A 25,325-nucleotide genomic window follows, 5' to 3' on the forward strand; every position below is an offset into this window, starting at 1 on the left:
CTAATGTTGCTAATGTTAGCAGAGACGCTAACAACAACACTGGATCAAGCCATGATAGCTGATGTTGCTAATGTTAGCAAAGACGCTAACAACACAGGATCAAGCCATGATAGCTGATGTTGCTAATGTTAGCAGAGAAGCTAACAACAACACTGGATCAAGCCATGATAGCTAATGTTGCTAATATTAGCAGAGACGCTAACAACAACACAGGATCAAGCCATGATAGCTAATGTTGCTAATATTAGCAGAGACGCTAACAACAACACTGGATCAAGCCATGATAGCTGATGTTGCTAATGTTAGCAGAGACGCTAACAACAACACTGGATCAAGCAATGTTCATACCACTGTTCAGCTGCTTCAGGACAGTTTTTTTTCTAGCTTATTTAGATGAATAGTGGCAACAAGAAGTTGCAAAAATTGGCACAGAATATGGAAAAAAAGGGTATTTAGTTGCAAAAGGAGGCTTAAATGGGCAAAATGTGGCAAAAAAAAGCATGTAAAGGAGCAATGATTAAGAAAAAGGTGGCAAAATGAAGGGGCAAATATTTGGGAAAATAGGAAACAAGTGGTATTTATTGGCAAAAAGTAGCTTAAATGGGCAAAAAGTAGCAAAAAAAAATGGTGAAGTGGAGCAAAAATGGGGGGAAAAGTGGCAGAATGAAGAGGCAAAAATTTGGGGGAAAAAAATGAAACAAGTGGTATTTAATGGCACAAGGTAGCTTATTTAGATGAGTTGTGGCAAAAAGAAGTTGCAAAAATGGGCAAAAAGGAAATGGGGGGTATTTAATGGCTAAAGGTAGCTTAAATGGGCAAAAGGTGGCAAAAAAATTGTATAAAAGGGAAAAAATTGTATACAAGTAGCAAAAATGGGGAAACAGTGGCACAAAGAAGTTGCAAAATGGCCAAAAAAGTAGGAAAAAAAGGGATGCTTAATGGCAAAAGATAGTTAAGAGGCCAAAAATGGTTAAAGTGGTAAAAAAGTTTTGCTTTGTTTAAGGTTTTTCTGGGGGATAATCTTTCCAATGAAGACGTGAAAGAGCCACGCGTTGAGTATCGCTGTTCTAAGGTGTAAAATAAAATAAAGCCCCGCTGCTTCAGTCTTAGTCGTCTGAGGCTGGAGTCAGGTTTACAGACATGTACTGGTCTCTGTGACTCTACCTGCTTCTATACTGGTGAGAAAATCGACCGTATACCTCCACTAACCCGCCGCTCCCTGTGAGGAGAAACGTCTTACTCAGCAGATCCCGTGTTCCTGTCCGGTCATACGCGCCCCCCGTTGGCGTTCACTCAGCTGAGCCATGAAATTAAACAGGATGTGGATGCTGAGAGCGATCAGGATGATGGAGTAGACTGTTTTACATTCAGCCAACGACGACCATGAAATGACTTCCTATAGGAGCGCAGAGAGAGAAAGGTCGAGAAGGAGCTGGGCTGATCTGCTGACACGTCTAAACCTAAACCTAAACCGCCGTTCTGTTTTTATTCATAGACGAGAGAAAGCAGAGGAGGGAATCCCTTTAGAGCAGAATAATCCTGTTTATCTTCAGCCCTGGGCACCTGAGGAGTACTGATCTGATTAAAGACACCTGGATCCTCCTTTCCTTTACTGTTAGTCCTAATTATAACATGATAGTGTCAGGAGGTCAGCGGGGTCAGGGTCTCAGATAAAGTGGTACCCTCAGGATAAAGAGAAATTTGTTTTTTTAAAGTTCAGTCCTCATAAAAAGGCCTAAGGTGCTCCTGGATCCTGGATGAAACATAGGGATGAAGGTTAAAACCTGCTTCTATAAGGACCTGAGTCAGCATTTTTCAAAACCCCCAAATCAATAGATGCATACTTTAGTAACAGTGTGCAGGAAATTGATTTATTTCTTTAAATATTCAGACAGAAAACACTCATAAGTTTTATTACAGTGCACAAATGTAATAGCCCAGTTTGAGGGCTCGCCACGGCCACACGTTTTAACGAATGAAAAACATTTTTATAACTATTAACCATCAATATCTCTTCAACCTACAAACCAAAGTACAAGTGGACTGGATAAAACCCTGAGGAGGAGTTTGAACAACTACGACCGCTGGAACAGGCCAGAAATAGCCTAGTTTTAGCTCATTTATTCTAAATGACAGATGCTCTGTTAGAGATAGAGTGTCGGCCCAGGAGGCTTTTTTGTAGATCTCCCTACGCCGCATCTACCCACCAAATCTCATAAATCTACCACAAAGTCAGAGGAAGGGCTTTAATATCAACATGCATCTTCCACACATAAATAATAAAGGCCTCAAACGTCCTTCTGATGATGGAAAATAACAAGAAAAACTCTCAGATAGAATAAGCTCGGTGCTAGGACCCTAATTATATCTGCCAAACAGAATAACACAGGTTGGCGTTCGGTGCAGCGTTTCTGCCGCAGAAACAGAAATCCAAACTGACCAAAAACCCAAAAAGAGTCTCGTGGAGGCGAACGCGACACCGCTGAGCTCTGAGTGTTTTTCAGAGGACACTGGGTCGTCACATGAGACGGACACAAACAAAACCAGACCAGAGGCACCGCTGCAGCGAGGGTCAGCGCCAGCCGGCCTCAGAGCCTGCCCTTCATGGGAGATCACGCCGCCGAGTGACGTCACCGAGGATCTGTCTGCTAGAGGAGTACGATCAGAGCAATAAGAGGAGGAGGATCTAGATTAACCTGGAAAAAGGTTCAGAGCTTCAGGGAGATCTGCGTCTGATTTAAAGACCAAAAACAAACTGAAATCAGACACTTTCAGCAGTGAAAGGCTTTAGAAACGTGCCGCTCCCTGAGGAGCTTCTGCTCCACCAGCAGTGTTGATCCTTGAGGAGAAACAAACGCGTGGGATGCATTTTTATTTCTGAGTTACTGCAGCCAGAAATGAGAGCAGAGGAGGAGGAGTGAGGAAGATCTCTGCAGAAACGAAGAGTTAATGTTCATCATGATGGTGTTTATCTCAGTCAGTCTGATTCTGAGCTGTACCAACTTTAACGTTATCCCTGCTTTCATTTCTGCGTAGTTTGTGCATTTCCAACACAGCCTCTATTATTATTACTATTATTATTATTATCATTATTATTACTTTAATCATTATTATTATTAACTATTTATTCTTACTATTATTATTACTATTATTATTATCATTATTATTACTATTATCATTATTATAACTATTATTATTATTATTTCTATTATTATTATTATTATTACTATTATTACTATTGTTATTGTTATAATCATTACTGTTATTATTATTATTTCTATTATTATTATTATTATTATTACTATTATTACTATTGTTATTGTTATAATCATTACTGTTATTATTATTATTATTATTATTTCTATTATTATTATTATTATTATTACTATTATTACTATTGTTATTGTTATAATCATTACTGTCATTATTATTATTATTATTATTTCTATTATTATTATTATTATTATTACTATTATTACTATTGTTATTGTTATAATCATTACTGTTATTATTATTATTTCTATTATTATTATTACTATTGTTATTGTTATAATCATTACTGTTATTATTATTATTTCTATTATTATTATTATTATTATTACTATTTTTATTATTGCTATTTTTATTATTATTATTATTATTATTATTATTATTATTATTTCTATTATTATTGTTATTATTTTATCAATATTATTATTATTATTTATATTATTATTTCTTTTATTATTATTATTATTATTATTATTATTATTATTATTATTATTTCTATTATTATTATTATTATTATTACTATTATTACTATTGTTATTGTTATAATCATTACTGTCATTATTATTATTATTATTATTTCTATTATTATTATTATTATTATTACTATTATTACTATTGTTATTGTTATAATCATTACTGTCATTATTATTATTATTATTATTATTATTATTACTATTATTACTATTGTTATTGTTATAATCATTACTGTCATTATTATTATTATTATTATTTCTATTATTATTATTATTATTATTACTATTATTACTATTGTTATTGTTATAATCATTACTGTTATTATTATTATTTCTATTATTATTATTATTATTATTACTATTATTACTATTGTTATTGTTATAATCATTACTGTTATTATTATTATTTCTATTATTATTATTATTATTATTACTATTATTACTATTGTTATTGTTATAATCATTACTGTTATTATTATTATTATTATTATTATTGTTATTATTCTTTTTTTTTATTAGAAAAAAGGAAAAAGTCACACTAACATGAACCCTTTGAGGTCCTTTGGCTATTTTTCCATTTTGTTAATTTTCTTCTGTAAAAATAAACCACTCAGAAAATGTTTACCATGCTCATGTTTGATATGACCTTTTTTGCATGACCTCAGCTTGATGAGATGAAAACTATATTCTTTAAGTTTAATTTACTGTATTAGATATAGGGCCTCCAAACATTCAACACCTCACAAAAATGGATTTTTAATTTTTTTATTTAAAACAATATGTCGTCAGAACTTAAAATATGCTGAAATTATGAAAAAATACCAGTGCCAGTCCTGTACAGCATGTTTCCCTATGGGTAACATTCATTTTTATATCATATTAAAATGATTATATTTCCTGTTTCACTCAGCCTATCGACATCAAACAAAAACTGAAAGAAACCTTAAAGATCACTCTTTCCACTTGAAGTAATTGCAGTGCAAAACGTGGCCTTGTTTTCATGCTTTTATGTGACTAAAGAAGGGGTGGACCCTAAGAGTTAAATGACATAAATACCACCCTGCAGAGATGCTGATTAGCACAGGATTAGTTTTACCTGTGGACCTTACCACTTTTCTGCCACTTGTGATCTATTTTGCCACCTTTTTGCCAATTTTTGCCTACTGTTACCTTTGTTTGACCACTTTTTTGCCCAAATTTGCCTTTTCTGAATCCCTTCTAACCATGTCTACCACCTTTTTACAACATGTAACCTTTCTAGGCCACTTGTAACCTATTCTTGCCACTATTTTGGCTCTTTCAATGCATTTTTGGTCATTTCAACCCATTGTTTGGCCACTTTTTTTTCTTTCTTTTTTCTTAACCCATTTCTGACTTTGTTTTGCCACCTTTTGCCCATTTTTTCCATCTCCATGATCCCCCAGTTGGCTGGGCCCAGAAAGCTCTCCCCTCATAGTCCACCTTGACTGTAACGTTATAAAAAGTCTATTTTGTACCGATTTAAATATGGTGTGCCCAGAGATTTTGGCGTTACCTTTGGTGTGCCTTGGGCGCCAGAAGTTTGTAAACCACTTCTCTACCGTATACTTGTCCCTTATTGTTAAATTTGAAGTTTTATGGTTGGTAACCTGAAAGAATCCTGCAGGTTGTAAAAATGTGGAGGGGAGAATAAAATGCATGAGGCCTTTCCAGTGACCAAAGTGGCCCGGCCTTGCTTGAAGGTGATCAGAAAGTCACTCAGCTTTGCACCCCTTTAATCCTGATGCTGGGAGGCAGATGGCCGAGCAGTCAGGTAACGCCACATGTACAGGAGGTGGCGGTGCGAGTGGGCGGCGAGTTTGAAGTCCGACTTTGGCTCCATTCCTCTCTCTGTCCCTGATTCCTGCACTAGCCTGTCCTCTCCAAAGGTGAACCGCTCCTCTAGAAAGCTTAATGCTGGTAACCTCCCCTCCATCAGAGCTCTAACAGAGGGAGAGAGCCTGAAACATGTATGAAACATGTATGAAACCTGTTTGAAACATGTTTGAAGCACACATTAAAGATGTATGAAAGCAGAGCCATCCTCTCCAACATCTGTCTCTTCACTGCAGCCTCTCTTCAGACCACTCAGACGCCTCTTCATCTCCTCTCATCAACACCACTGTTTCCTCACCGGGAAATCTCCCACAATGCACTGCTGCTCCATTAGCAGCCTTCTGCGGCGCCGTGACCGGGGGGAGAATCATGAAAAGGTTGATTTCACTCTGACGGGCTGCAGCGAGTGGTTAAATCCCCGACACTTCATCTCCCTTCACTCAATGACTTTGTTTTCGCTCGTCTCTACGGAGGCCCTCAGGGGACAGATTTAATTAATTTGTCTTTGTCTTCCTGTGATCACGACAGAATTATCAAATGATTGTGACATAACAAGCTTCGTTAAGACAAAGATAATTATTCTGAGATGAGGAGACGTCCTGATAGGATGCTGAAACACCATCAGAGATCTACATATAAAGCCCTGAGATGTTTCACACTTTTATTCATTTATAAATCAACCGTGGCAAAAAAAAAAAAAACTCTTTAATTTCAAAGTGAAACAGATTTCTACAAAGAAATGCCAATAAAATACAAATCTGTGATGTAAAGTCAGTGCCTGCATAAATATTCACCCCCTTTAAAAATGTGGTCCTGCTAGCTTGTTCTGAAAACCGTGCTCTCTGTGCACTCTAGTTTAGCACAAAAATCATCATGTTACACATCAAATTAAACAGAAGAAGCTCAGCTACGAGCCCAAACAAACCATTTTTTTACCTACACCACAAACAACTCAAAAAGAAATCAAATCAATGACAGCATATCAAAGTAGCTGTAGCGCAATGTAGCCAGGCACTTCCGCCCCCTACAGGATGGAGCCTGGTACTGCAGGGAAGCTTAAATGGGCGAGAAGTGGCAAAAAGGGCAAAAAAAATGCAAAAAGCAGGATTAAAGTGTCAAAAAGGGAGGAGAGTGAAAAAAGAAGTGGCAAAAATGGGCTTGAATTTGCAAACACTGGGAGAAAAGTGAAAAAAAGGTCAGAAAGTGGCAAAATGGGTGAAAAGTGGCAAAACGAGAATTTCAGGTGGCATAAATGGTCAAAAATGGCAAAAAAATTGAGAAAAATGAGTGAAAAGTGATTCAAATGGGCAAAAATAAAATAAGGCAGTGGCATAAATGAGCAAAAAGCATCAAAGAGTGGTAAAATGGGAAAGGCAGCTTAAATGGGTGAAAAGTGGCCAAAAGATAAAGAGTGTCAGGTGGCACAAATGCTCAAAAGTGGCAAATCAAAGAGTATCAAGTGGCATAAATAGTCCAAAAGTGGCAAAAAAAGAGATTCAGGTGGCAAAAATAGTCTAAAAGTGGCAAAACACGAGTTTCAGGTGGCAAAAATGGTCCAAAAGTGGCAAAAAAAGGAGTGTCAGGTGGCAAAAATGGTCCAAAAGTGGCAAATGAAAGAGTATCAGGTGGCGAAAATGGTCCAAAGTGGCAAAAAAAAGAGTTTCAGGTGGCAAAAATAGTCTGAAAGTGGCTTAACAAGAATTTCAGGTGGCAAAAATGGTCCAAAGTGGCAGAACAGTGGAGAAAAATGATTGAAAAGGGATTCAAATGGGCAAAAATAAAAAGAAGATGGCAAAAATGAGCAAAACGCATCAAAGAGTGGTAAAATGGGAAATTAGTGGCATTTAATCGCAAAAGGCAGCTAAATGGGTGAAAGTGGCAATAAAAGGGGAAAAAAATTGCAAGAAGCAGGATAAAAGTGTCGAAAATGGGCAGTAAATATGGAATTTAAGCAGCGAAAAATTGCAAATAAGGGCAATGGACATATGCAGACAAAAATAGAGGCTGACAAAGCTACTGAATAAATGTGGGAGACAAACTGATTAATATGACTTGTAATGGATAGTTTCTGAGGTAAAATTTTCCTTTTTAAGGTTTTCTGGGGGAGTAATATTTCAGAATAAGGCATAAAAGAGCCACATGTTGAGTTTGACTGCCTTAAGCCGTCGTTTATACTTCTAGACTCAAATATAAATAATGAAACGTAGTTGAATGAACTACCCACATCTGCTTTAGCTGCTTCCTAAGTCTGCAGGAGGAGCTGAGTCAGAGTTTTAGGGCTGGAGGTCGACTGAGAGGATGTGGAGATGGAATGTTGGGATATTTAGACATTTTGAATGAGTTAGAATTGTGGGAATTAAAACTTTCTTTCCAACACTCCTAGCATCATAACATTCTGATTCTGGTGATGGACACCCCTAGGAAATGTATCTGAGATTTCCACGCTCATGTTTGCCGGTGAGCTCGCTAACGTCACAGGATGAAGATAAAGTCGCTGTCCTCTCCTCGTCAGCTGTCAGGTTTTCTTGTATTTTAGCGATGGTCTTGGTTCCTTTTTATTCTCCATCTTCGTGACGTGGATGCTGATGAGGACGCTGAGTCAGAGGTGTTTATGTAATCTGACGTGCAGATGTTTTTTTCTGCTCCGGTCAATCAATTAAAAGCATTTACAAAATAAAAGCATCGATCAAAGTTTCCACTCTGCTGACAAACTGATCTGAAAGCGACGCTGTCAGAGACTGGTTAGAGAGGATTTTCTCTGTTTTTAAACCACTCTGGCTCTACAGCGAACCGTTTAAAGGGACAGGAGATTTACAAAAACATCTTTAGTCCTATTATATACACTCAAGTTCCAAAAAAGTTGGGACGATGTGTGCACTGAATAAAAACAAGAGAGATCTTTTTTTTTTTTCTCTTTTTGTTAACCACTGTATCCATCCTCTTTTCTTTGTCATCCCTGTAAATGTCTGGAGACTAAAACTGTTGAGGAGTTGAAAGTTGAACTCTTTCACTCTTGCTTGGCGTACGTTTTAAGCTGCTCAGTAGTGAAGGTTTATGTTAGGGATGATTGATTTTAAAAAATAATATAATTACGATTATATGCGATTACTTTTAGGTTCCTCATCTTAACCCCCTAAGACCCTGCGTCCACGTATGAGGACATTACATTTTGGCTTTCCTACATTATAGCGATCATTTCTGGTGTTAGAATTGATGTCATAATTGTCCAAAATGTTTGTTCAAGTTTAAAGTATTTTCTTGAAATGCTTGGATAATCTGCCGTTTGGATATTTTTTGGGAATTTGCTTGGAAGTTATTAAAGTATTTTTTATGGAAATTAAGAGGATACGCTTGTTTATTTTGGAGAGTTTCACGGCTCTGAATTTATTTTAAATTTTTAATACATTTTCACGGGCGTATGGGGAAATTATTACCAAATTTTGGGGGAGTTGATTGGGAATTTGGGGTTCATGATTGTCCTTTGAAATTTTCAGCATTTTTCCTAGAAAACTTTAGGGCAGGGGTCATCAGGTACATCTGCACAAGGGCCGGATTTAGCCTCAACAGAAACTCTGGGGGCTGGACTTTCAAATACACAAAGATTAAAGAAATGTTTGATATTATTTTAGGCATTACCAGTAGGGGTGAGTATTGGCAAGAAGCTCACGATACAATACGCATCACGATTCTTGGGTCACAATATAATAGTATCACGATATATCAGGATATCACGATATTGTGATATATTGCGATATTCTACACAGTTAACTGAGAAAAATATAGAGATTATGTATATGTAAATCACACAAAACGTTGGTGGTCTTCCTGCTATATTTCACGGCAGCAAGACAGAGCGTGCAAATGGCATTTCCTGTCTTTAACTCGCTGTTTGTGCTCACACCAACGTGTGAGCAAGTCGTATTTTACTAACAACTCAGCTAAAATATGAATTTTTATTTTTTACCAAAAAATCGATATTAAGAGTTGAAGTATCGTTATTGTATCGGATGTCAAAGTATCGCGATATATTGCTGTATCGATATTTTTTCATAGCTCCAGTTACCAGTGAGATCTATCCCTGTTATCTATAACGCAGCAGGCCTGACACCAGAATAGGCCGGACCCCTGAAAATCCCAGAGAATGGGCCCTCCCCACCTGTCAGTTAGCACCAATATTAACCCATTTATGGCACTTTTAACCCTTTTTTTGATACTTTTGCCCCCTTTTGCCTCTTTAAAACAATTGTTGCAAGATTTTAACCCCATTTAAACCACTTTTGATGCATGTTTTACCCCCTTTGTGACACTCATCAATTTTTGCCACTTCTATTTTTGCCACTTTTTAACCCCTTTTCATGACATTTTTCCCACAATTTTTGCAACTTTAAAAACAATTTTCCCACTTTTAACCCATTGTTGATACTTTTTGCCTCTTGAACCCAATTTTTGAAAGATTTTAACCCAATTTAAAACACTTTTGATGCATGTTTTATTCTCTTTGTGACACTCTTATCAATTTTTTCCACTTTTCTATTTTTGCCACTTTTTAACCCCTTTTCAGTACTTTTTTCATTTTTTTTGCAACTTTAAAAACAATTTTTCCCCCTTTTAACCCATTGTTGATACTTTTTGGCCATTGTTGCCTCTTTAACACAATTTTTAAAAGATTTTAACCCCCCTTAAACCACTTTTCCTGCATGTTTTATCCCCTTTGTGCCACTCTTTTATCAATTTTTCCATTTTTAACCCCTTTTCATTACTTTCTTGCCTTTTTTCCTTTGACCATTTTTTTTTTGCCACATTTTAACCTCTTTTCACCACTTTACCTGGTCATTTTTGCAGCACCTCTGCCAACCTTAACCCTTTTTAAAATACTTACTAATAATGACAGTAAATCTCTGAAAAAATAGATCAAATGTTCAGTCATTCTAAAACTATTTCAATGTTATTTTTTGTGGGATGGATTTAACAGCTGCAGACTTTTAAAGCCAAAAGATACTCTTAAAATCTTCTTTTCCTCCTTTTCTGAATTTAATGATCTTTCAGGGGCCGGACAGGAAGCTTTGGGGGGCCTGACATGGCCCCCGGGCCACCAGTTGATGATCAGTGCTTTAGGGGATTTGGGTTATTTCCATCATTTTCATGAAAATTTTGAAGAATGTTTTTGAAAAATTCTAGAATTTGCCAATAAACTTAAAGGGGGAATTACTTTAATGTTTGGGACGTTTGCTTGCAATTTTTAGGAATTTGCATGGAATTTTGGGGGGAAATTTTTATTTAAGTTTTCAGGCTTTATGAGGAATTTTCACTGACAGATTTGGGAACTAAAGAAATATTTGGGTACTTTTCCTGAGATACTTTAAAAATATGTTTAAGAATTTTCAAAGACTTTTTTTGAAAATATGGAATTTTTCAGAGTTTTGGAAAGGAACATTTCCAAAAAATTCTTGTTCAAAGACAAGACTGATATTTTAACGTATCAGACCATATTTAACACAAATAAGTGGGAGAAAATAAAACTTATTTCCAAACAAAGGCTGCGGTCTCAGGAGGTTATGTATTATTCAACAAACAAACAATAAATCATTCATTATTATAACTAATGCAGTGCTGGATAAATTAAACTAGGAGGAAAGATTTGGAAAAAAAAAAATCTATTGTAAATTTGACATTGATTGCTATACTGAAGGGATGAGGGATATTTTTTTATTTTGAATAAGAAATTATTTACACGAACCAGAAAAGTAGGATTTATCAAACTATTTAGGAAAAACTCAGTTGTTTATATGCACCATTTGTAGAGCATGAAACTTCTGTTGCCAAAGTTATTTCAAATCGGTATTTTGACACATTTCAGGGTAATATTACACTGTGCGATTTAAAAATTACAGCAGGCCAAATTGCGATTCAATCTGATTTGCAATCAATTGCCCAGCCCTGGTTTCTGTTGTCGTATTTGGTTTTTTTTCAAAGAGAGACTATAACAGACCAGTCCAGGCCCCGCCCTCTTTTACTGTGAAGCCATGCTGTCGTGACTTGTGCTGAATGTGCGATCAGCAGGGACGCCCCTGATAAAGACCTGGTCTGGATAGATGCATATGTCGCTCCAGTATTAATGCTCACAGATGTGCAGGTGACCCACGCCATGGGCACTGACAGGTCGTTTCCACCCAGCAGTTGGGTTCAGTCCGGTACGGCACTAACCCATAGACCGGCAGCGGCGTGTGCCTGGACCGGCACTTCTCCCCGCTTCGTTTCAGATACGCTGCAGGTCTACTGTCAGCGCCGGCCGCTGTCAAACCTCGTAAATTCACTGTCATTATAGACCGGCAGCGGCGTGTGCCTGGACCGGCACTTCTCCCCGCTTCGTTTCAGATACGCTGCAGGTCTACTGTCAGCGCCGGCCGCTGTCAAACCTCGTAAATTCACTGTCATTCAGAAAGCACCAACCATGGAAGTCACAAGCGTAGAACATCTGGTTCTTTCAAAATAAAACACAATGCACGGACTCCCGATAGTAAATCATCACTATATCAACATCACATCTCATCCTGCAGCGAGAGCAAAGGGTCACCGAGAGGTCAGTGGGTCACAGAGCTACAGTGGCTCCATTGACGAGGAAAAGTTCATTTTTGGGGATATTTTGTCAAAGAATTTTACATAAAACCACAGATCCTTTAAGCAAACATGAACCTTTTAACTTCCTAATGTACTCACCCAATGTAAAAAGCAATAATATCATGGACTTATACTGGAGAGGATGATAAATTAACCCCAAAATGTAAAATAGTCTGCTATTGACACGCTATTCCTGCGTGAACTCGCAGTTCTCCCGTGATATCTTCCTGCTGATCAGGGCTGGCGTGCCGCGGCACAGCACTCTAGACTCGCTTCCAGGGGGCAAGGTCTCTCGCCTTTCGGTTGGAGCAAATCCGTGGCGCTTCGGTGCACGGCGCACACGCTGTATATGGAAATTCAGGGTAATATCTGCTGAAAGTGGGGATACTTGGACTGGACAGAGACCCATTCTGTGTCCTGGACTGTAGACATTGATATGTGGTCATAAATCAGGTTATCTAGGAAAATGAAGACCTGATTTTAAGACCACAAAGCAGAGTCTGAAGGCTCACATCAGCCCGGTTCATCAGTGATAGAAGTGAAAGTGAATTAATGTCAAAGCTTTGTAATTATGAAGCTTTAGATCAGCTGGTTCTCTGTTTTCCAAGATTTAATTTGCTTCTTTTTGAATGACACTGATTAAGGCAGAAGCAGAATAAAGGAGGAGCTGGGGTGGAGGAGGGTTGCAGAATGTGACCTGCAGAGGGAGCAGCAAAGCCAGGCTGATGCCGTTTAAATATGCCAGCATGAGTTCCGAAAAAACAACAAAGTTAAGAGTTTGAACATTAAATATCTTGTCTTTGAGCTGTTTTCAGCTGGTTTTGGGTTAAAAAAGATTTAGGATTGACTGTATTCTGTTTTTAATCACATTTCAAACGAAGGCCCAAAGTTTGAGGGGTTTATGAAATAGGATACGTGTTTAAAAATCCCAAATACTGGCTGTTTGGGGCTTCTACTTTTATGGCCACTGTATCAAAGAGGCCAATAAAATGTAGTTTTTACCAGACATATCAAAGTTTCATATTTTAGAGTCATGATGGTCTGGAATATAAGTTAAAGGTCATTTCTTCACTTCTCTCTCTGCTCCTCATCTTCCTCCTCAGGGCATCAGCAGCCTCTTCAGCTCACTCAAAGTGGTCCGTCTGCTGCGTCTGGGTCGGGTCGCCAGGAAGCTGGACCACTACATTGAGTACGGGGCGGCGGTGCTGGTCTTACTGGTGTGCGTGTTCGGCTTGGCGGCTCACTGGCTGGCTTGCATCTGGTACAGCATCGGGGACTACGAGGTGATCGACGAGGACACCAACAGCGTACGCATGGACAGCTGGCTGTTCCTGCTCGGTGAGACCGTGGGGACGCCATACAGGTTCAATGCCACTGGCTCGGGACGCTGGGAGGGTGGGCCCAGCAAGGACTCTGTCTACATCACGTCGCTGTACTTCACCATGACCAGTCTGACCTCCATCGGCTTTGGGAACATCGCGCCCAACACGGACGGCGAGAAGATCTTTGCTGTGGCCATGATGATGATTGGATGTGAGTTAAACTTACACAAAAACACCATACACCATTTTACCAGCTAGAACGGCATAGTCAGCAACTTTTGGAAAAGTGGGTGGAGCTGGGGAGGACACTCACTCCTCCCCAGCTCCACCCACTTTTCCAGAAGTTGTCAACAAAGGACAGCAAACACGAGGGAAAGACTGTTGGTATATCTGTTTTCTAATGAGAGAGAGATGACATTTTTGATATCTGGTCTGTTTTGGTTTGAAGAAGGATACCAGTCATGCATAATTGGGGGCGGGGCTTATATGACTACATGCCAGCATGTTGTTGCTGTCTGTCAGGAGAAGACCCACCTCAGCTCTGCTTCTTTGTCTGTTGCTAGGTTACTTTATCTATTTATTGTAAGTGACAGAGCACATCAGTGAACCTTAAAAGGTCTAAAAATGCTGAAGTATCAATGCCAGGCCAGTAGTTGGTGGTGTGACTTTGTGGCAAATGGCTAAAATGCCAACGTTTGTGTTGAGGTACGATGAGTTGGAGTGGGGATAAAGTGGAGTGCATGCTAACGGCAAGGATGGAATATTAAATAGGTGTCAAAGGATGACATAATCTTCAAGGAGAGAGAATGATTGTTTTAAACATTTCTTTGGATGACATCATCTTCAAAGACAAGGATGGAATATTTTATATGTTTTTTATGATGATATCATCAAAAGTAGAGGACGGATTATTTTATGGAATTAAAGGATGACATCATCACAGAACGGAATGTTTAATTGACTTAAAACCATGACCTCATCTTCAAAGACAGAGGACAGGATGCCTTGCATGTTTAAAAGGATGACATCATCAAAGGCAGAGGACAGATGGTGGAAGACACATCTTCATATACAAAGGACAGAATTTTTATGAGCTGCAAAGGATGACATCATCTTCAAAGGCAAGGATGGAATGTTTCATACTTTTCAAAGGATGACATCATCTTCAAAGGCAAGGATGGAATGTTTCATACTTTTCAAAGGATGACATCATCTTCAAAGACAAGGATGGAATGTTTCATACTTTTCAAAGGATGGCATCATCTTCAAAGACAAGGATGGAATGTTTTAATGATTTCAAAGGATGACATCATCAAAGGCAGAGGGTGAAATGTTTGTGAAGCTGCAGATGTATTGGGCTTTCTTCCTCCATTACTGGTGAACAGTTGGCCATAGATGGACCAGAGGAATCGTGTATTGCAAGTATGAAACAGAGACATGCTCTTTTCCAAATGTTGGGGTTTTTATAGTCACCCAAAATGCAGTTTTCATGTAAACATTCAGCCAAGACGCCATAAAAGTTTTCCAGTTTTTGCTTGAAATTCTACGTAACATGATCGTGTACAGCAGGAGCTATGATTAAGCATCCAGTAATGTAACCTTTTCTCCCAAAGCAAAGACATCCTCCTTCTGTGAACCTCCCCAGAAGTACAAGGAAACACCTTGTCTCTCTTGGCCTCTTCTAGAATGTTCTCCATGCTTCATCACGCCACTGCCGCCCATGTCAGCCTTGTTCATGTCACGAGTGACCCCGGGGAGGGCGAGGGGTTATGGAGTAGTGATGTGTTGAGTCAAATGGGAAAGGAAATCTGTTAGAGCACTGAATTTTTAGACTTTAGATATCGATATTTGGCATCAGGAATTCGATAAGTGTATCCCACCAGTCAGCACGCCAGTATATTGTCGTATCGATGATACGTCCCAGCGTTATTCCACAACAACATAAAAGTCAGCAAATACCAAACTAAAACTCACGTGGCCTCTCCATGTTATTCAATTTAATGAAATAATAATTTATAAGAATACTTAGGAATTAAAAAATGGCGACAAAAGAAAGTTGACTTCGTCCTCTATCTGTCTCCTCTCTGAACGTGATTTCCCACAATCCCTCAGTACATAAACAAAGGAGTCAGCCGGCCTGTCAATAATTTATTGATGGGGGACTCGGCTGTCTCATATTTAGAGATCAGATCAAACTGGCTCTCTGCACATCAGGCACATCAGCTTTTATTATTACTGCGATTATTGCATGAGTAGAAGAAGAAATGCAGTTTAATTTAGGTGATTAACAAACTAATGCAGGGATTACACTGATCAATGAGACCGTCAGAGGCTGGTCGTGTTTAAATCCTCTATTTGATGGTTCAGTAAATCTGCAGAATATTCCAGGACAGAGCTCAGAGCTCGGTCTCCTCCTCTCACTTTTTGGTCCTGGATGTAGACCAGACTCAGCGTAAACCACTGAGGTCCTGCAGCCTGAGGAGATGCATGCATTTCATTCATGGTGAATGTCAAAGCAAAGATGCAAACATCAGCCAATCCTTAAAAGCTGCAATTTTAAAACAAAACACAAAAAAAGGCTATCTGGACCAAAACCAGACTGATGATGAACCCTGGAGCAGGACCAGACTGATGATGAACCCTGGAGCAGGACCAGACTGATGATGAACCCTGGAGCAGGACCAGACCCATGATGAACGCTGGAGCAGGACCAGACCCATGATGAACCCTGGAGCAGGACCAGACTGATGATGAACCCTGGAGCAGGACCAGACCCATGATGAACGCTGGAGCAGGACCAGACCCATGATGAACCCTGGAGCAGGACCAGACTGATGATGAACCCTGGAGCAGGACCAGACCCATGATGAACCCTGGAGCAGGACCAGACTGATGATGAACCCTGGAGCAGGACCAGACCCATGATGAACCCTGGAGCAGGACCAGACTGATGATGAACGCTGGAGCAGGACCAGACCCATGATGAACCCTGGAGCAGGACCAGACTGATGATGAACCCTGGAGCAGGACCAGACCCATGATGAACCCTGGAGCAGGACCAGACTGATGATGAACCCTGGAGCAGGACCAGACCCATGATGAACCCTGGAGCAGGACCAGACTGATGATGAACCCTGGAGCAGGACCAGACCCATGATGAACCCTGGAGCAGGACCAGACCCATGATGAACGCTGGAGCAGGACCAGACCCATGATGAACCCTGGAGCAGGACCAGACTGATGATGAACCCTGGAGCAGGACCAGACCCATGATGAACCCTGGAGCAGGACCAGACTGATGATGAACCCTGGAGCAGGACCAGACCCATGATGAACCCTGGAGCAGGACCAGACTGATGATGAACCCTGGAGCAGGACCAGACCCATGATGAACCCTGGAGCAGGACCAGACCCATGATGAACGCTGGAGCAGGACCAGACTCATGATGAACACTTGAGCAGGACCAGACCCATGATGAACCCTGGAGCAGGACCAGACCCATGATGAACGCTGGAGCAGGACCAGACTCATGATGAACACTTGAGCAGGACCAGACCCATGATGAACCCTGGAGCAGGACCAGACCCATGATGAACCCTGGAGCAGGACCAGACCCATGATGAACGCTGGAGCAGGACCAGACCCATGATTAACGCTGGAGCAGGACCAGACCCATGATGAACATTGGAGCAGGACCAGACCCATAATGAACCCTGGAGCAGGACCAGACCCATGATGAACGCTGGAGCAGGACCAGACCCATGATGAACCCTGGAGCAGGACCAGACCCATGATGAACCCTGGAGCAGGACCAGACCCATGATGAACGCTGGAGCAGGACCAGACCCATGATGAACCCTGGAGCAGGACCAGACCCATGATGAACGCTGGAGCAGGACCAGACTGATGATGAACCCTGGAGCAGGACCAGACCCATGATGAACCCTGGAGCAGGACCAGACTGATGATGAACACTTGAGCAGGACCAGACCCATGATGAACCCTGGAGCAGGACCAGACTGATGATGAACCCTGGAGCAGGACCAGACCCATGATGAACCCTGGAGCAGGACCAGACCCATGATGAACCCTGGAGCAGGACCAGACCCATGATGAACCCTGGAGCAGGACCAGACTGATGATGAACACTTGAGCAGGACCAGACCCATGATGAACCCTGGAGCAGGACCAGACTGATGATGAACCCTGGAGCAGGACCAGACCCATGATGAACGCTGGAGCAGGACCAGACTGATGATGAACCCTGGAGCAGGACCAGACCCATGATGAACCCTGGAGCAGGACCAGACCCATGATGAACCCTGGAGCAGGACCAGACCCATGATGAACCCTGTTTGAGTAACAATGAAATCATCAGTCTCTGCTGGTGATGAACTTCTGTTCTGTTCAGTAGAAACCTGTTTTTTCCAGGCCTCTTTGTTGCATGTGAAGAGGATTCAGGTGTCAGACTTTTATTTGGTCGTTATCTGAAACTCTGAAGCTCTGAAGCTCCGTCTGCAGCCATAGTTTGGCAGTTTTTAAGCAGTAACAAACAAAAGCCATCCTGGGCCGTGGGTCTCAGACAAACTCTAACTTTCTTTTGGTTGTTCTTGTAGATATTTATTCCTCAGTCATTCGAGGACATCCTGTGGAGTCAGACGACTGTGTAATCTCTATTTACAGAGAAACGATCCGCAGAAAGCGTTCTGGTTTCTACGTGTAGTCAGAGCAGTGTTAGCGTGGTGTAAGAAGAATTTACAATACTGTGGATGAGTTCGTTTAAAAGTCAGCCGTTTAGAGGCGCAGGTGACCTAGTGGTCTAAAGCAGGGGTTCTCAACCTTTTCAACCCGTGACCCCCAAAATAAAGGTGCCAGAGACCAGGGACCCCCACTGGACCTGACGGTGGTTGAACAGCCAGGAACATTCTAGAGTAGTCATGTGGAGACAGGAGCGCTCATTAGGGGGGATAAAGGGGAGAGCTTTGTGGGGCCCAGCTGAGCTGGGGGCCCACAGAGGTCAGCAGAATCAAAGTTAAGCTGTGAAATCCATTATTATATTTGACCTGGAAAAATAACCACTCTTATCAATGAAACAAATCTCTTTTTTTAATCATTCGTGTAGTATATATCCATCTTAAAAATGTAAATTTATTTTGTTAAAAAATTGAATAAAAATGGGTTAATAATGGCAAAAAATTGTGAAAAATGTGGTGAAATTGGATCTTAAAAGTAGCGGAAGAATGGCAAAAAAATTGCTGAAAAAAGGCAAAAATGGTTTACAGTAGCAAAAATGGACATCAATAGTGGTAAAATGAAACTAAAAAGTGGCTGAAAAGGCTTTTAATTGGCAAAAATGGGTGGAAAGCTGGTGAAATGGGAAGAAAATTCGATACAAACTGGCAAAATAGTGCTAACTGAGAAAGAAAAAAGGGCAGAGATCAGTCAAACTGGCAAAAATGGGCATATCAGATGCAGGTTAAAATGGGAAAAATTGGGCATAAAAGTGGTAAAATGGGTTAATAGTGGCAACATTTGGGTTATGTGGCAAGAATTGGTTTAGAAGTGGCAAAAACAGGCAGAAAAAAGTGTTGGAAAGGGTTTAAAATGGCAAAAATAGGTGTTAATATTTGTGGAAAAAAATGATGAAAACTGGCTAAAATTTGGAAAAATTGGTGTAAGGTGGCAACAGTTCAAAAATTATTCTTAGTTTTTTTTAGGGAATCTGGAGACCTCGCTTAGTGTCTCCTGACCCCCATGGGAGTCCCAACCCCAAGGTTGAGAAACCAGTGGTTTAAGGTGCGCCCCATGTACGCAGTCCACCCGGGTCCAAATCCGGCCTGTGGCACTTTCCCCAAAAAAGCCCCAAAATAAATCTTTTTTAAAAAGTCAGCCATTTAGAGTAAAAGCAAAAGAGGAACAAGTCTGTACTTCTGAGAATCCAGAAACCCTTCTGTTTCTAGGGAAACGCCATGAAACAGGAAGTGGAAGCAGCTTCAGGACATCTACCCACCTGTCACTGTGTTTAAACAGACTTAAAGCTGAGGCGGTTCATTTTTAGAACTCATTTATTCATATTTCTGTTCAGATTTAAGATTTTGATCAAAGAAATCAAAGACTGGCGTGAACCTCCAGACGAACCTAACGCGCCAAACCAGTCTCTGTCATCGTCTACCCGCTGATGAACCTGGATTTGTACTGTAGTTGTTCTGTACATATATGTGCCTAGACTGCCCTCATGTAGACCCTCCTCAGTGAAACCTGGATCTGACGGGGTCATGGATGGACCTCTGTTGGTCCTTCTATCCTGGTGAAGCTCGTTCACATTCAGGGATTTATGAAGGTTCCTGTGATCCACACAGACAGACAGACGGACGGATGGACGGGCGTTCTCTCCGTTGTTTCCTCATCGACGTGATGCGGTCTGACACGTTCCGGCCTGGTTTCTTACTGAAATATTAACCGTACTGTCAGATCGGCTGCACTCACGTCCTCCCCGCTGTCTGCACACATGGAGCAGCTCAGCGGGACGGCTGATTCAGCCCAAACTGACTGATCCTGCAGCTCTGCACAGACAGATTGGAACGCCGGTGTCTGAGCCTGGGAGCAGCCCGACGACTTCAGCGTTAAATGAGCCGTCAGCTGTCGACAGTAGATACACAACTCCACCTCTGAATATTTAACTCCTCTTACTCTGCCGGCAGATTTAGAGGCCCTGCAGAGTTCAGTGGTGTTCTGTGAGCTGTCTGCTTTAATAATACCAGTCCGTCTGTCTGTCTGCAGCCCGTGAAAGCTGGGACAGACCCGGACGCTGGTGCTCCAGCCAGCCACTTTAGAAACACATGAACCTCTGCGGAGAATGAACGCTTCGCTGTCATGGCCTTCTGTGTAGATTCAGGTCTGTTCAAACCTACGGTGTATGCTTTAACATGGATTTACCATGGAGACTAAATCAGGCTCTAGCCCAGCGATGCTCAGCGTGTGGCTCATCTGTGGCTCTTTTATGTCTTCATTTGAAATATTATTCCCCCAGAAAACCTCAAAAAGGAAGTGATGGCCTCAGATATTTTCCATTTGAAGTAATATTAATCAGATTGTTTCCCACTCCTACACGGTAGGCTTTCATTTGTCAACCTTTATTTTTTGTCTGCATATTTCCATTGCCCTTGTTTACAATTTTTTGCTACTTATATTACATTTTTACTGATTTTATCCCATTTTTGCCACTTCTTTTTGTCACTCCCACCCTTTCTTGACACTTTTATCCTGCTTTTTACAGTTTTTTTGCCACTTCTCCCACATTTAAGCTAACTTTTGCAATAAAATGCCACTTTTTGCCCATTTTCCCACCTTGTTGCTGCTTTTTTCCCCATTTTTCTACCTTTTTGCTGATTTTTGCCCCTTCTAGTCACTTTTCACTCATTTTTCTCCATGTTTTTGCCACTTTTTGACCATTTTTACCTCATTTTTTGCCACTTTTCACCCATTTGTATCACTTCTATTCTGCCTTTTGCAATTTTTTGCCTCTTTTTGCCACATTTTTTTGCCACTTCTCGCCAATTCAAGCTGCCTTTTGCAACTGACTTCCACTTTTTGCCCATTTTACCGCCTTTGTGATAATTTTTGCCTTTTTAAGTCCATTTTCCTCCGTTTTTTGCCATGTTTTTGCCACATTTTAACCCTTTTTTCCACCTGTAACTCAGTTTTTGCTCATTCTTCACCAACTTTTGCCACTTTCTGACCTTTTTGCCACTTTTTTCTCAGTGTTTACCACATTTTGACCATTTTTGCCACATTTTTTGTCCCTTTTCACCCATTCTTGAATCTTTTATTCTGCTTTTTACAGTTTTTGCCACTTCTCCCACATTTCAGCTGCTTTTGAAACAAAATGCCACTTTTTGCCCATGTTCCTGCCTTGTTGCTGCTTTTTTCGCCATTTTTCTACCTTTTTGCTGATTTTTGCCCATTCTGGTCACTTTTCATTTATTTTTCTCCACATTTTTAACACTTTTTGACCATTTTTACCAAACTCATTTTTTGTCACTTCTCGCCCAGTTTTACCACTTCTTCTCCCTTTTTTCTCCACTTTTCTCTCAGTGTTTACCACTTTTTGACCATTTTTGCCACATTTTTCATCAACATTTGTATCACTTTTTTCTTGCTTTATGCAATTTTTTGCCTCTTTTTGCCTTTTTTGCCACTTCTCGCCAATTCAAGCAGCGTTTTGCAATGGACTTCCACTTTTTGCCCATTTTTCACACCTTTTTGATCATTTTTGCCTACTGAAGTCTGTTTCCCCCCCCATTTTTTGTCATATTTTTGCCACATTTGAACCCTTTTTGCCACCTATAACTCATTTTTTGGTCATTCTTCACCAACTTTTGCCAGTTTCTGCCCTTTTTTGCCACTTTTCTCATTTTTAATGTATTATAATTATTATAATAATTATTATGATTTTCTCACATTTAATGTATTATACTTGGCACCTTGCACCACTTAGATTGTGGCTCTTGCAGATGTATTTTGTTTGGCTCTTTGGTTGAGCAGGGTTGACTAACACTGCTCTAGCCCATGAAAATACTTCAGAATTTTTTCACAAATGCAAAAACACACTCCTGAATTTCCAGAACTCTTTAGGGATAGTTGTATGTGTTAATACAAATTGATTTGTACACCGAGCAGGTGCATTTCTACAGGTGGTCTCAGTCTGATTTAGGAGTATTTGAGAGGGGTGTGATTACTACGGTGCTCCAGTATGGGGTACCTGGCAGTGAGTGGAGTCATAGAGTGAATCCTAAACGTCTCCTGACTCTTCAAACACCAGTATATCCATGCAGCATGGGTCCATTTCATCAGTGGTTCTCAACTGCTGTGGCTGAGCCAGGTCTCTGTGTGTTACTGCTAACGTTAGCAACACGCTGTAAACCATCTTCACACCGTTTACCCACCGCCACTGAGATCAGTCTGAGATAGTAAGGGCTCTGTCTTAGACATTTCCCTGTTTGTTTTCTTAACTTCAGTCTTGTTGACTTGCAGCACTTCTAACCTGTTTATCTGGATTTCTCTGGATGTAATTCCTTCCTCCAGGATCGTCCCTGCTTCCTCGCCGTCGTGTCGAGCAGCAGTGGAGCTCCTGAAATGAGAGCAGCAGTCTCAGAGCGTTCAGTGAAAATAAACTCCTAACCCAGTTTAACTTCCTGTTTGTGAGGGTTCAGCGCTGACAGTTTGTCCCTGTGGGGCTCCCGTAGAGGCTCTGCTCTGAGGTTTTTCAGTGGGTGCAGTGCATTCTGGGTAACCCTTTCAGTTTCTGGTTTAGATTCATGAGGAACTCTGAGTGCCTATTACCCATCAGACTCAAAAAGGCTGAGAGCTGCTGGAGGCCGATGTTGAAACGGTTGCCATGGCAACCAGCATCCTGGATAAGAGTTTGGGTCGTTACCATGGTGAGGGAGTATGAGTGTTGTTATGCTGGCGGTGACTTCAGGACAGAAATAACTGATCCATTTACACAGACACCATCCCCAACAGAGAGAGGTTTTCAGGATCTCTGAAGTGTCACACTGAGATCAGGGAGGCTCCGCCTCCATCGTCATCATCACCATCATCATCATCATCATCACCTAAATGGGCAAACTGGGCCTCAGATGGTCTGGTGCGTAGCCTGACTAAAGCCTGACTTTAACTTCTGGGTCAGAGTATTTGGTGCTTGAGACAGCACTGGCATGATTATATGCAGAAGTATAACCCAGGCTTGGCTCTGTTTGAGAACTGTCACTGTAAACACGACCCAGGAAAACCGTTACTCTTGTGGAGGGCTTCCAGACGTCTGCTGCCCGTACCACAGCATGTAGCTGCCAAACTCGGAGCAGCAGAGGTGGACCTAAACCACTGCAGCTCCTCTTCACAACCATGTAGGATGTTACCTCACTATATCAGCTCATAACATGACGTACTGGATCAAATCTAATCCTATTGCATCATTTCCTATCATATCCTACCATTTCCTATATTATAATGTTACACACTGTCTCATAATGTAACGTTTCCTATTGTATTGCAACAAAACGTACTGTATCGTATCATAACATGATGAAATGTATCAGATTATTGTATTTAGTATCATACGGTAATGTAATGTGCTGAATCATATTATAACATAACATTCTATACCATATCATATTGTAACATATTGTTGTAGTGTATCCCACCATACAGTAATGTAACATAATGTATCACATCATAACAAAACATATCATTTAATATCATAAAATATTGTCTTGGATCATAGCGTAACGTCCTGGACGTATTTTAACCTAATGAAATGTATCCTAATAACGTTTGTACTGTAACATAACGTGCTGTATCATATTGTAATGTAACATGCTGTATCATATCATGTCATAATGTACTGTATAGAATAGTAGCCTACTGTATCCTATAGTATTGGATCATATCATAACGTTCTGTATCATATTTTAACATAACATACTGCACCGTAATAATGATATCCTTTGCATCGTAACATATTGTATCATATCGTAACGTTACATGCTTTATCTTATTTAAACATAACATACAGTATTGTAGCCTATTGTCATGTAACATACTGTACTGAATTGTATCCTGTTGTATTGCAACATATTGTAACATAAGGTACCATAGCATAAGGTGCTGTATGGTAACATTACTTATTATATTGTATCAGAAGATAACATACTGTTCTGTATTCTATTGTATCCAGTTGTAACATAACACCCTGTATCTTATCCTATCGAGCCGTATCCAAACGTACGGTATCATATCATGTCGTGACACATCATAACATAACGTAATGCAGGGTAGTGTATCATATCATAACACTCTGTACTGTATTGTTTCATCATGTCGTTTTGTAACGTTCCATGCCCTACCCTACAATATTGAAACACACTGTATTATATCATATTGTAACGTGACGTAACATTACGTAATGCAGGGTAGTGTATCATATCATAGATTCTAACGCACAGATTGTAACCTACAGATTGTAACATACAGATCGTAACGTACAGATCCTATTGCACTGATTTTAACGTACTGTATTGTATCATCATATAGAATTATAACATTCCGTGCCCTACTCTACCGTATTTAAATACACTGTATCGTATCATAAAGTACCGGGATGTAGGTTTTTAGATTTTACCAATATCCAAGATGTTGATATTTACAAATGAATTTGAGCTGCTACAGTTACTGATACAGATTTATGTATCATTTATGAAGCAGCGACGATACGGCTGATATTTACAGCTGATAAACCTTTTATAGATATCTGCAGGAATGTTTGGCCAGTACTGGAATCACACTGATAATATCCCACATCCCTAGTTTATCCTAATTCTCCACATTCCCTCTGGACCAGTCTTGTACTCAGATTGTTGCTTCCTTCCTGTCCACAGCGCTGCTCTACGCCACCATCTTCGGTAATGTCACCACCATCTTCCAGCAGATGTACGCCAACACCAACCGCTACCATGAGATGCTCAACAGCGTCAGAGACTTCCTCAAACTCTACCAGGTCCCTAAAGGTCTGAGCGAGCGCGTCATGGACTACATCGTGTCCACCTGGTCCATGTCCAGAGGCATCGACACCGACAAGGTAACGCCTCATCCAATCAGAGCGTCACAAAGTCGAAGCCGGGTGTGTGAAGTTTGTTGCCATGCTTTTTTGTTAGTTTTTGGTATTTTTTGGTAAAAATAGAAGTCTTAGGCACCCAGTCTGGTGATTTCTGGTTGATAGTTTTCCAA

General features: G+C 40.5%; 1 protein-coding gene across 1 annotated transcript in view; it reads left to right on the forward strand.

Moving 5' to 3' along the window:
- LOC121509045 (potassium voltage-gated channel subfamily H member 1-like) overlaps positions 1-25,325 on the forward strand; it is an 85,824-nt gene that overhangs the window by 28,506 nt on the left and 31,993 nt on the right. The window contains exons 7-8 of the mRNA XM_041786243.1: positions 13,319-13,748; positions 24,977-25,176. Of these exons, the coding sequence (XP_041642177.1) occupies positions 13,319-13,748; positions 24,977-25,176 (630 nt within the window). The remainder of the gene's footprint in view (positions 1-13,318; positions 13,749-24,976; positions 25,177-25,325) is intronic.

Source organism: Cheilinus undulatus, linkage group 4, assembly GCF_018320785.1.
Source record: "Cheilinus undulatus linkage group 4, ASM1832078v1, whole genome shotgun sequence".
In the NCBI taxonomy this organism is placed as follows: domain Eukaryota; kingdom Metazoa; phylum Chordata; class Actinopteri; order Labriformes; family Labridae; genus Cheilinus; species Cheilinus undulatus.